At 46.6% G+C, this 13,154-nt stretch overlaps 2 protein-coding genes across 2 annotated transcripts in view; one reads left to right on the plus strand and one right to left on the minus strand.

Annotated features, from left to right (window-relative positions):
- DRC4 (dynein regulatory complex subunit 4) overlaps window positions 1–1,929 on the plus strand; it is a 149,777-nt gene extending 147,848 nt beyond the window's left edge. The window contains exon 11 of the mRNA XM_078668301.1: window positions 1,564–1,929. Within this exon, the coding sequence (XP_078524427.1) occupies window positions 1,564–1,713 (150 nt within the window). The 3' untranslated portion in view covers window positions 1,714–1,929. The remainder of the gene's footprint in view (window positions 1–1,563) is intronic.
- Window positions 1,930–2,659: 730 nt separating this feature from the next.
- Window positions 2,660–13,154, minus strand: part of LOC144797610 (EP-cadherin-like) — a 536,417-nt gene continuing 525,922 nt past the window's right edge. Inside the window, exon 11 of the mRNA XM_078668300.1 lies at window positions 2,660–2,959. Within this exon, the coding sequence (XP_078524426.1) occupies window positions 2,870–2,959 (90 nt within the window). The 3' untranslated portion in view covers window positions 2,660–2,869. The remainder of the gene's footprint in view (window positions 2,960–13,154) is intronic.

The following is a 13,154-nucleotide window of genomic DNA, read 5'->3' on the forward strand; positions in this document are numbered from 1 at the left end:
GCATATACTGTCTTACTTGAGGAATGCCTGGCTGCCAGAATGATATCGCAGAGTTTTGAAGGGAGATCAAAAACAGTCAGTTGCCGCCGCTCAGTCTCAATGCATGAAGACTGAGCGTGCGCAGGTTCAGGGGCAGACCCTGTCCTGTTGCTGTGACGGGATTCTTCCGAAGGGGCAACCTGATCGGAGGACCAATGCTAATACTGAGGAGTTGTGGATACCATACTCTTGATGAGACACTCCCAAAAGCACCTTGGCGTTCAAGGCGCAAAAATCTTCCCAGGCCTTGGAGTCGTTTCTCTGCTTCAGAGGCAAAGAGGTGAGTATATGTTGCAGACATTTGTTTGTGACAGGAACCAGTGTTTAACCCCACTAGTTTTTAAGGTATTAGGTGACATCCCTAAGCACACTGGGAGACATACTGCTCAACATTTTCTGGATCCAGTGTGAAACCAACTTTGGGAGTATTCTAAGGTAAGCAATCAGTAGCTAGTCTCTAATCATATTTCAATGTTTTGTCTTGTTTTCATGCCTTTCTCCCTACAAATTTCAGGAGGTTTGACCTAGGCTGTGATAATTATCACAAAACTCATAATTCTGATCCCTGGGCAAAATCTCCTGTTTTCAGCTATAAACTTGTGTTTAGGGCCTTGGTCTACCTATTGAGCTGGCTTAGTGAAGTGCCTGTGGAATGGAACAGAGTATTCTTGGTACAAAAGCTGCCAGCTCCCACTGAGATTGTTAGCAGTTATTTGTCTCTCATCTGAAGGTTGTACAATACTCAAAAGGCTCTGATGGGGGGAGCATTTTGCCTACACAAGTAGGGTGCCTGTTCCTGTTTTAGGCTTTTCGGTGCATTGCATATTGTAGTAGGTTTCTTTAGTATTCCTATGGATGTGTTGAGGTATATAAAGCGTATGCCTAGCAACAAGGCACTGAAACAAAAAAGGTTAACCACAAATAAGGTAATGCTTAAAAAAATAAGTTATTTTTGTTTCTATTATTATTCGCCATTTCCCAGTCACTATGAGGCCTGTTCACAAAGCATTTACGAGTATGGCAAGTCTTACTAAAGGAGGGCTCATTTACATATTAATTCATGCCTTTGTGATTCAGCCCCCAAACGTCCAACTCTCCATTAGTAAAAGTGCAGAGGGCACAATTTTTTCTTTTTGTACCAATTTTGCATGAATATTCCCTACATGTTCACATTTTATTCCCATTGTAGATTTATATGGGGCCAATTCACAAAAATATGTAAGAGTACGTAAAAAAAACTACTTTATATACTCCAAAAAGCCTGTGTCAAATGTGGGCCAAACATCTAAAATGTGAATATGCAGGGGTACATACACACTCTGTTACAGCAGAATCTCAGTCGTGTTTACAATATGCATGATTTAGTGGCCTGGCACCTTTGACTAAATCCATCATCTTTTTCATGTCTGCCTTTCAAAACCTATCTGCTAGCTGGTGACATCTGGCGTGTTCTGATCACTGTGTTGAGCATTGTCAGTGGGGAGTCAGCAGAAGAATAATTCTATGCTCTTTGTTTCCTGCCAGGCTCACAATGATCTGCTGCGGACCTATGAGGCAAAGCTGCGGGCCTTTGGGATCCCTGTGGAGGAGCTAGGGTTCCAGCCGCTGGAAAGCATGGTCGCGGGACAAGTCTTCGGCCAGGGCACTGCTGGACTTGTTTCTGTCCCCTCGTAGTGAAAATGATTGCCTTACAATGGTGCTGAACACTAAAAACATTGCCTTATCCACTTCACAGAAAACTGTGTATATAAATCAATATATCTATATCCCACTCCTGCACTTTAACGATCTTTGAGAGATGGAGAAAGGAGAGAAACATTACTTTTATGCCTTGAAAACAGATGTGACTTTTTCTAAAACTACCTTATTAAAACATATTTTAATTGTAAATTAAGTTATTTTGTATTCGGTAAGTCACTGAAATAAGCATGCTCTCTCTAGTGAATACTTAACAGGCTCTGCCGGGCTTTCACGAAACACTTTCCCATTATAATGTTTTTCTTCGTGGTTGATCTCCGAACCTCTCATTTGCCTACCCCATGCTGCAAGCCATGGTGCAATCTGCAGACTGTCATCATTTCAGGCCATGCCTCTTGATATTAAAAAACACGATACACAGATGACCCGGGAGGAAAGGGCCATCAATCAATCCTTTAATATCTTCAAAAAAATCCCTAGGGTACAGAGATAAAAATTAACCACACAGACACCACCTCAACTACACCCCATCAAAAGCAATTTAGAGTTATAGTGGTAATAATGAACTATGCAGTGTACACTAATCTCAACGATTTGACTTGTTCATCAAAAAAACAAGTGCTAATGTGCAGAACCAAACTAGATTTGACGGCCTGGCTTTTTCACCTACACTTTAGTGTGAGGTGGTTTGGTTGATGCAGAGTCGTGTGGACACCTTACAGCTTCATCTTATGGATTTTTGTGACACCATTGGCAGAGGTGTTTCATCTAACCTATGCCAATTTAACACACTTTCTATATGAAACCCATCTGTAAAATGTTCCGAATCAGTGTGTCATTACAGGCTAATTACATGCCTTGTGCATAATAACATCTACTTTCCTTCACTCCCCGCTCGATTGGTCAATAAGATACTTTCCTCTGCACAATAATCAAGGAGCATTTTAATGAGCATTTGAAAAGCAGTATTAAAGGGCCTGTGATACAACTTTCCTGCCCTAGTACAGTAATATTCTACAGGCCAGCTCTGGCACCAAGGGCAGGGTTTGGATATCCAGAATCGTTTCAGGGCGACGAGAAATTTGCAATCAGTAGAGATGATGCTGCGGCGCGACGGTAGTGCCAAAGTTCCTTAGCTCCCTCTGTAGGTCGTGTAAGAAAACGGGGTCATCAAAAGAGGGATGTGGTATTTCTGACCTGGATCCAAAATAGTGAAGACAACCTAAAAATAGTAAATGAAAGCAATTTAATTTGTGCAAAGTATCAGTTTCCAAGCTCTTGCAAGTGCTTGTGTATTCTAGCAGTTATACCACTTTCGATTTAAGGAGACAAAGGCTGACATATATATGCTTGCAGGCTAGCTGCAGCTCCACCGTAGGGGGCGCCGGGGAGTCGCCCCATCACCCTCACCACTAACTGCTTTCAGTTTTACATGAAAAGAAACGATTTCACTGACCGTTTGTTTGCATGATAAAGCTGTAATGTCAGTTTGACAGTAGAAAAGGGCTCCGCTACCTATCTGTGCATGTGTGCTGTTATAGCCCAGACTCACAGTCACACTACTATCTGACATGCTGCACTTGCGTCATGCAAGGAGGGAAGCATGTCAGATAATGGAGTTTCAGGGCTTGTCAATCATACGTGCTCTTACCTTTCAGAAGTCGCAAAAGAGAAAAAGGGTCTACCTCAAGATCTTTCCCTGCTTCTGATCGGGCAGAAACTCATGGAACTTGTTCTGGTGTGCTGCAGAGGTTGGTGGCGGAAAAGTGTAGAATTGTGAGCTAACCAGTTTAAAAGCACGCAGGCTCGAAGGGGTCTGCCAAAGGTAAGTTTTATTTTCATCAGTCTCCAGTGTTGTGTGTGTCTGTCCGCTGGGGACTGCATATATTTATGTCTTTGTTACGTGTGCTTGGGCCTGTGTCTGCAAATGTGTTTGTATTCATGAGAGAGTGGTTTGTAATAGCTTGGGTTGTATGATGGAACCACGTATGTGTTAACCACGCCTGCCAGTTCCACGAAGGCCAAACAACGAAATTCATAATCACGAATATGCCTTTACCATGCATGCCTTTACAACGACTCATTCGTTGTTAACCCCTTCGCTGCTAGGCCTTTTCCCCCCTGTGCTAAGCCTCTTTTTGGCTATTTGGGGTAGTACGCGCTTAAGCCCCTGTAACTGTTTGACCACAAAAAGTATACAAATTTGCGTCCTTTTCTTCCAACTGCATGGGGATTCTAAAGGTACCCAGGGATTGTGGATACCCATGGAGAGGACCCAGAAATTAGCCAAAATACAGCGACTTTTTTCTTTTTTTGAAAAATGGGAAAAAAGGGCTACAGATGAAAGCGTCTGTTTTTTTCCCAGCAAATGGTATCAAAAAAGGGGTTGTGGTGCTGAAATCACCATCTCCCAGCAGACTTTTGTCAGAAAACACATTTTGATACAGTTTTGGCATTTTTCTGGGACAGACTATTTTTCTTATTTTTTGTGCTTTCAACCTCCTTCCAGTTAATGGTAGAAATTGGTATGAAAGCAATAATGGATCCTGGAAAGCTATACATTTTAGAAAAGTAGACAATTCTGAATTCAGCAAGGGGTCATTTGTGTAGATCCTTCAAGGTTTCTTTATAGAAACTAACAGTTAAATATGAGGAAAATTGAAAATTAGTTGAAAACAACAGCCATTTGTATCAACATTTTCACCTGTAACTTCTGCTAAATATGACAGCTGTTTGAAAGCAATATACAGTTACATCCGCTGGACGTTTCTGGTTGTGGAGATATATAGGACTTGTAGGTTCACTAAGATCCCGGCGAGCCCAGAGACAATAACTGAGCAGCAACTTGCAATGTTTTTTTATTATGTACCGGGTATATAGCAATAATTCTGGGAAAATGTATACATGGAAAAATCGGTATGAAAGACACCTATCTATTTCTGAAATGGGAACAAAATATAGAGTTTAGAAACAGTAGATATTTGCACATTCCTGAAATTGGGAATAGCTATACCCTCATGAGAATTATGTCATTTTTCAAAATGACTTCTTTTTACACATTGTCTTTCATTTGGAAGACAGAAGTGCATTGAAAATCAATAGGTAATAACAGTTGCTCTACAATTCTGTGTTACCCTAAGTCTCCCGATAAAAATAGTACTTCACTTGTGGGGGTAGGCCTAGTGCCCATGACAGGAAACGTCTCAAAATGCAACGTGGACACACCCTTTTTCACAATGAAAAATTGCCCTTTTTTTTGCAAAGTGCCTAGCTGTCATTTTTTAACCCTAGCTCTGCCGGCACCTAGGGAAACCTATAAAAAGAAATTTAACTAGACACCTAGGGGGATCCAGGATGGGGTGACTGGACTGGCTCTCACCAGGTTCTGTTACCCAGAATCCCTAAAGAATGGCCAAAAAAACCTAATTTCCTCACATTTCTGTGGTGGAAAGTGCTGGAATATGGGTGGATCCACAAAATTCCACCCACCCCGCGTTCCCCAAAGTCTTCAGAGAAAAATGGTACCTCCCCTGTGTGGGTAGGCCTAGTGCCCGCTACAGGAAACTGCCCAAAACGCAACGCGGACATACCACATTTTCACAGTGAAAAATGACACTTTTTTTGCAAAGTGCCTAGCTGTGGTTTTGAACCCTAGCTCTGCCGCACCTAGGTAAACCTAGCAAACCTATACATTTTTTAAAACTAGACACCCAGGGGAATCCAGGCTGGGGTAACTTGACTGGCTTTCACCAGGTTCTGTTACCCAGAAGCCCTTGCAAACCTAAAAAAGTTGTAAAGAAAAACACATTTTCCTCACATTTCCGTGGTGGAAAGTTCTGGAATCTGAGTGGATCCACAAAATTCCACCCACTCAGAGTTCCCCGAAGTCTTCCAAGAAAAATGGTACCTCACTTGTGTGGATAGGCCTAGTGCCCGTGACAGGAAACAGCGCAAAATGCAACATGGACACACCACATTTTCACAGTGAAAAAAGGCCCTTTTTTTGATAAGTGCCTAGCTGTAGTTTTTTAACCCTAGCTCTGTCGGCACCCAGGGAAACCTTGCAAACCTATACATTTTTGAAAACTAGACACCCAGGGGAATCCAGGTTGGGGTGACTGGACTGGCTCTCACTAGGTTCTGTTACCCAGAATTCCTTGCAAACCTAAAGAAATTGTCACAAAAAAAAACATTTTCCTCATATTTCTGTGGTGGAAAGAAAACAAGTTGCTTACCTTTGGTTCTCCAGTATTGGAAACTTTCATAGATTACCATGCTTGTATCATTCCCCGTCGTCGGAATGGGAGTCCCCGGTATACATAAAATAGCAAACGAAATCATTACAAAAACAGAACCTAGACCTAGGCCCATTCTTGTTTTGCAACCTATCCACCTCTTTTTGTAAAAGACCAAAAAAATGAACAACCAATCAGATTAGCCTCACCCATTAGAACCCTCCTGAGAGAAGCTCAGAACCTCAGATTTTCGTAGCCGTTGTGTAACCAAACCACTGAAGATGGAAGCTTTCCCAGGGGAGGCGGGTGGGTCGCATGGGAATCTATGAAAGTTTCCAATACTGGAGAACCACAGTTACAGGTAAGTATCTTGTTTCTGATAGATACATCTGCCGTGTGGATTCCTCACCTTGTGAATACCCCCTTGCGTCAGCAACATTCGGAAATTCTTTTTTCGTAGCCTCGCGCCGACGTGGACTCCTGACGTCATAGAGACACGACCTCGCTCGCGACTCCGCTGACGTCACCGACGCCTATAATAGGCCCACGCCGGCGTGATGACATCAGTTCCCTTTTTTCCGCGTCGTCGACGCTAACGGTTATCGGGAATCTCTGTAGCCAACGGATACTTTGTTGTCTATATTATTAACATTTTCTGCGTCTCTGTATCCTGTCTCTTCGACAATGTCTTCAAAAAAGACCGGCTTCAAGCCCTGCAGAGAATGCAGCAAAATGATGTCCATTACCGACCCACACAGCGACTGCATCTGGTGCTTGAGCTCGGACCATGATGTGGAGGACTGCTCTTTGTGTAAGAAAATGAACCCGAAGGCCCTGAGGGAGAGAGAGGCGAAGCTCCTGGTGGCTAAAATGAAAGCTGGAAAAGGAAAATCGTCGAAGTCTCGTTCTCGAAGGGCGAGGTCGAAGTCGAGATCGAGGTCCAGGTCTAGATCTAGAGGAAGGTCGTCTTCGAAGTCGGCTTCGGACCATGTTTCAAAGAAGAGGAAACATAAGAAGAGGAGACATGAGTCCCGACGTCGTTCTGGTAAGGAGTCGGGGTCGAGGTCGAGGTCACCGAAGGTTCGTTCGAAGGTGGTGACCATTGAAGTTTCGGATCCAGAACCTGAAGGTGAGGCTTCCCCTTCTGAGTCACGGGCGCCGTCTCCGGCTCCGTCTCCGACTCCGAATCCGGCTCCGAATCCATCTCCGGCGCCGTCCCCGGTCCGAGATGAGGAGGAGCCTCATGAGGATGAGGGTTCCGAGCCCTTAGGTGAGCCGAATCCGAACGCTCCTCGGGACAGGCCTGAAGGTTTTCATCCACCATTTCCTGCCCCAGGCCAGGACCCTTCTGCGTTTCTCAACGCGATGTATGGAGTCTTTTCGAGGTCGTGGTACCCCTCTGGTGCACCTTCGGGTCCCATGGGTCCTTTGGCTTTTAACTTAGGAGTCCCTCACTCCTACCCTCCGGCTCCATTTATGCCTTACATGCCGGCTCCGACGCCGCCGTGGCATTTTCCGGCTCCACCGAAGCCGTCGACGCCGGTTCCGGCTTCGCCTGCTCCGGGTCGGCCTAGAACACATCCCTCTGAACCTGCGGATTCGATCCCGACGTCGATTCCGAATCCGTCGGAGCCGATGGTGGATCCGAGGGCAAAACAGGTCAAGATGAGATCCAGAAGAGAGGCTCAGCGCCTTCTGGAGGAAAGGAGGTTTTTGGACTCACAATCTGACCTTGAGGAGGGTGAGTTGGATGAAGATACTTTTGAAGATTTGGCAGAAGCAGGAAGCCTGGATTTCTCTCCAGAGTGGGAGTTACCATCAGGTTCTAGTACTCCTTCTAAGGACATTCAACCCTATCATTTGATTATGAGAAAGGCTGCCAGTCTGCTTAAGTTGACTTTGCCTACAGCAGAATTCAAATCTAATATTCTGACTGAAGTACTCCATTATCCGAGTTCAGTGGTGGAACCTCTTCTTCCTTTCAATGATGCTCTAACAGAGCCCATTCTGGAGGTGTGGAAAAAACCTTTGTCGGCTCCAGCTGTCTCTAAAAGTGTAGCCAGAAGATACAGGGTTGCCCCTGATGATCCTGCCTTTTTAACCTCTCACCCTTCACCGGAGAGTTTGGTCATTCAGGCTGCATGCTCCAAAAAGAACATTAGTGCTTTCCCTCAGGTTCCTTTTGAGAAGGAAGCAAAGAAGCAGGATCAGGTGGCAAAGAAGTCCTTCTCCTCTGCCAGTATGGCATTGAAGTCATCAAATGCCACTTGCTTGATGGGGAGATATTTACACGCTCTGATGGACTCTTTACATGTTTTGGTTCCAAAAGTTCCTGATGACAGCAGGAAGGATTTTGAGGAAGTCATCTCTGACGCTCAGGCAGCGGCTCGCCAGGTCATTCAGAGCGGTTTGGATACTGTAGACTCTGTGGCGCGCATTATGGGCACTGCTGTCGCTACTAGGAGGTCTGCCTGGTTGAAATCTTCTGACTTTTGGGCTGATGTTCAGGCGACATTATTAGATCTTCCTTTCGATGGTTCAGGCCTTTTTGGGAAGAAGGCTGATGCGGCCCTTGAGAGGTTTAAAGATTGCAAGGCGACTGCTAAATCCCTGGGTCTCCAAATGAGAGGTTCTTCAACTGGCAGAAGATTCAGAGGTTTTGGCCGTCCTGCCTTTCGGAATTTCCGGCAAGGCCAGCAGCAGCAGCAACAGCAGCAGCAGCAAAACTCCTTATACAGGTCCTACAGGGGAAAGCAAAGAGTGCGTCCTCGTGGACGTCAGGTCTCTTCCTCCTCCACTTCCTCCAACCCTCCTGCCCCTGAGAAGCAGCCCTAGATCCGACATTCAGGATCATGTGGGTCCGGTTGGGGGCCGGCTTACCCATTTTCTACAGGATTGGGAATCGGTTACGTCAGATCTTTGGGTTCTCAATCTTGTAGAAAATGGGTATGCCCTTCCCTTTCGGGAATTCCCTCCCAATTTCCCTCCTTGCCAAGGGTATTGCTCCGAGGAGCATCTGTCTCTTCTGCAAGAGGAAGTTTTAACTCTGATAAGAAAGGGTGCGATAGAGGTGGTCCCAGAGCAGGAAAGGGGTCAGGGATGCTACTCCCGGTATTTCCTGATTCCGAAGAAGGATGGCAGGCTTCGTCCAATCCTGGATCTCAGGATCTTGAATCTCTATCTGAAACAGGAGAAATTCAAGATGCTCACCCGTGCTCAGGTTCTTCAAGCGCTGCAAGAAGAAGACTGGATGGTGTCACTCGACTTGCAGGATGCTTACTTTCACATCCCAATCCTGAAGTCGCACAGGAGGTATCTCCGTTTTACGGTGGGATCGCAGCACTACCAGTTTGCGGTCCTTCCGTTTGGACTTACTACTGCGCCTCGAGTCTTCACCAAGGTGATGGCAGTGGTGGCGGCACATCTCAGAAGGTCAGGGATTCCGGTATTCCCTTATTTAGACGACTGGCTGATCAAGGCGGAGTCGTCAGAGAGAGTGCTCCATCATTTGCGGGAGACAACCCAGTTGTTGTACAGGTTGGGTTTTTCAATAAATGTACCCAAGTCTCACCTGGTGCCCTCCCAGCGCAACCTGTTCATAGGTGCGGTACTGGACACAACCGTATGTCGTGCATTCCCTCCCCCTCAAAGGATTCGCGACATACGGGAGATGATTCCTTTGTTTTACAATGGAGCGGTCGTTCCAGTCCTGAAGGTCCTTCGCCTGCTCGGTCTGATGGCTTCATGCATTCTGTTGGTCAACCATGCACGCTGGCACATGAGGGCGCTCCAGTGGTGTCTCCGCAGGCAGTGGTATCAGCACAGCGGAGACCTCAGGGAGTCAGTGAGGATCTCCAGAGAAGCTGCAGCGGATCTGTCTTGGTGGGGCGTGGAAGGCAATCTGTCCCAAGGAAAGCCTTTTCAACTTCCCCCATCGGTGGCCACGGTGATAACGGATGCATCCACTCTCGGGTGGGGTGCTCATCTGGGGGATCTGGAGGTCAAAGGCCTTTGGTCTCCAGAGGAAAGGTTGCTTCACATCAACCTTCTAGAATTGCGGGCGATACGTTTGGCGCTCAAGGCCTTCCTCCCTTCCCTTCGCGGTCAGTCTGTTCAAGTCCTGACGGACAACACGACTGCGATGTGGTACATCAACAAGCAGGGAGGAGTAGGGTCGCAGTGTCTCTGCAGAGAGGCTCTGCGTCTCTGGTCCTGGGTTCAGGACCATCAGATTTGTCTGATGGCAAATCATCTGGCCGGTGTTCTGAACGTTCGTGCAGACAGTCTCAGTCGGCAGTTCTCTGCCGACCACGAGTGGAGGCTGCACCCGGAGGTGGTTCACGACATCTTTCAGATGTGGGGGACTCCTCGGGTGGACCTGTTTGCCACTCGCGAGAATGCGCACTGCCTGTCGTTCTGCAGTCTCCAGTATCCGATGCAAGGAGCCTTGGGGGACGCGTTTCAGTTGAGTTGGAGAGGTCAACTCCTTTACGCGTTTCCCCCCATACCCTTGATTCCTCGGGTTCTGAGGAAGATTCGCCAAGACCGGGCCCAAGTCATATTGGTCGCTCCGGATTGGCCAAGAAGGGTGTGGTATACAGATCTACTCCACCTCTCCTCTCACCCGCCGCTCCGTCTCCCTCTCAGGGCAGACCTCCTCTCTCTGATGGAGGGGCAGGTTTTACATCCCCACCTCCAGACATTGCACCTTCATGCCTGGAGATTGAGCGGGGCAACCTGAATTCCTTTTCCCTCCCGCCTGACGTTGTGGATGTCATCTTGTCAGCCAGGCGTGACTCCACTAAGTCCATCTATTCTTATAGATGGGCGAAATTTGTCACGTGGTGTGGGGAAAGGTCTGTTGATCCTTTGAGGGCCCATTTGTCTAATGCTCTACAATTTGCTCTTTCTTTGGCGCGGCAGGGTCTGGCGGTTGCCACGGTAAAGGGTTACCTGTCGGCGCTGTCGGCTTTTCTCTGCTTGCCTGACCAGCCCTCTCTTTTTAAGTCTCCTGTGGTCTTAAGGTTTTTGAAGGGTCTTACTAATATGTTCCCTCCTTCACCTTTCATTGTGCCTCAGTGGGATTTAAATCTTGTATTGACCTTTTTGATGGGGGCTCCCTTTGAGCCTCTCCACAAATGTCCCATGAGGCTTCTTACCCTTAAGACAGTCTTCTTGGTTGCAATAACCTCGGCAAGGAGGGTTAGTGAGCTTCAAGCTCTTAGCTCCAAGCCCCCATTCCTGACCATTCATGTTGATAGAATGGTTCTTAGGACAAGGGCTGCTTTTCTGCCTAAGGTGGTAACTCCCTTCCATCTAGGACAGTCCATTACCCTACCTACCTTCTATCCTCCCCCTCACCCTTCCAAGGAGGAGGAGAGACTGCACCGTCTGGACCCTAAGAGGGCGGTGTCCTTTTACTTGGACAGATCCAAGGACTTTCGCTTGGAAGACCAGCTCTTCGTTGGATTTGCTGGCTGCAAGAAAGGAAGAGCGGTCCATAAAAGAACTTTATCGAGATGGATCGTCCTCTGCATAAAGATCTGCTACTCTTTGGCCGGTAAGGAACCACCAGAGGGTATAAGGGCTCATTCAACTAGAGCTAAGTCTTCAACCTCAGCATTGGCTAGAGGTGTGCCTGTGGAGGATATTTGTAGGGCGGCGACTTGGTCTTCCCTCCACACTTTCGCGAAGCGTTACTGCTTGGATTCCGAAGTGAGGAGGGACGGCCATTTTGCGCGCTCTGTCCTTCAGGATTTCCTGGTTTAGAAGAGTGGACACCCTCCTCCGGGAGTGGGGACTGCTGTGGGACTCTATTCACAAGGTGAGGAATCCACACGGCAGATGTATCTATCAGAAGAACAAGTTACTTACCTTCGGTAACGCTTTTTCTGGTAGATACTATATCTGCCTGTGGATTCCTCACTGACCCACCCGCCTCCCCGTTGTCCACTCTTCTATGCCAGAGTTACTGTAGTGTAATATATATATATATTTTATTGTCAAGGAAATGTTTCAGTTGCTTTCCTGCTTTTGCTTAACACTGTGTGTTTTGCCTTGAGTACTGTGTACTGTGTATACTTGTATATTTCTACTGTCATTGGTCCGTCCGTGTGCCTCGATGGCACGGAAAAAAGGGCGGAACTGATGTCATCACGCCGGCGTGGGCCTATTATAGGCGTCGGTGACGTCAGCGGAGTCGCGAGCGAGGTCGTGTCTCTATGACGTCAGGAGTCCACGTCGGCGCGAGGCTACGAAAAAAGAATTTCCGAATGTTGCTGACGCAAGGGGGTATTCACAAGGTGAGGAATCCACAGGCAGATATAGTATCTACCAGAAAAAGCGTTACCGAAGGTAAGTAACTTGTTCTTTCTTACTCCAGTATTGGAACTTTCATAGATTCCCATCCCATCAGCACATTTTTTAGAACCATGACCAATATCAAACTAAGAACAAAGCCATAGCATATATATGAAAATGAAATTTTTAATGGTCAATAACATACTTTAGAAACTTCAGAAAACATACACACATGAGGTTCAAAAATGTGCAAGAGCTCCTGTATGTTACCGACCCTGAAACTACCCTCCCCATCCTTTTTGAGGCACTGAACGCATACGGCGCGTATTCAGGATACACCATCAATTGTCACAAATTGGTCATATTCAGTCCCAGGACGGGATACGTTGGCCATCCCTACCCCACACTCTGCAGGTAGCGACCCATGGTTTTACATACTTAGGGATTTATTTAACACCGGACAAGCAACGGTCCTATAAAGAAAATATACACCGCATCCTGCTTGCCTTCAAGGAAGATGCCCAACGCTGGAAGACACTTCCCCTTACCATACTAGGCCGAGAGTCCATGTTCAAAGTGACCAGGCTCCCAAAATTTCCATATGCTCTCCAAAATTAGTATTTCCCCCTCGCGCAACAAGTGTTCCAAACGATCAACGCGGAACTGAGATCTCTGCTGTAGTTGGGGAAACTTTTACAAAAAAGGGGGAGTGTGGCCCATTCGGACATGAGTGGGGTACGGGCCCAAATACTTTATGAAGAAAAAAAACAAAGGAACCCACACTCATAATTTTTCACACCATTCTGATTCGGGGTGAAGAAGATAAACAAAACTTAATATGTTTATCTCGGCAATTAGTTTTGCCGTTTTATTCAACAATTC

Source organism: Lissotriton helveticus, chromosome 12, assembly GCF_964261635.1.
Source record: "Lissotriton helveticus chromosome 12, aLisHel1.1, whole genome shotgun sequence".
In the NCBI taxonomy this organism is placed as follows: domain Eukaryota; kingdom Metazoa; phylum Chordata; class Amphibia; order Caudata; family Salamandridae; genus Lissotriton; species Lissotriton helveticus.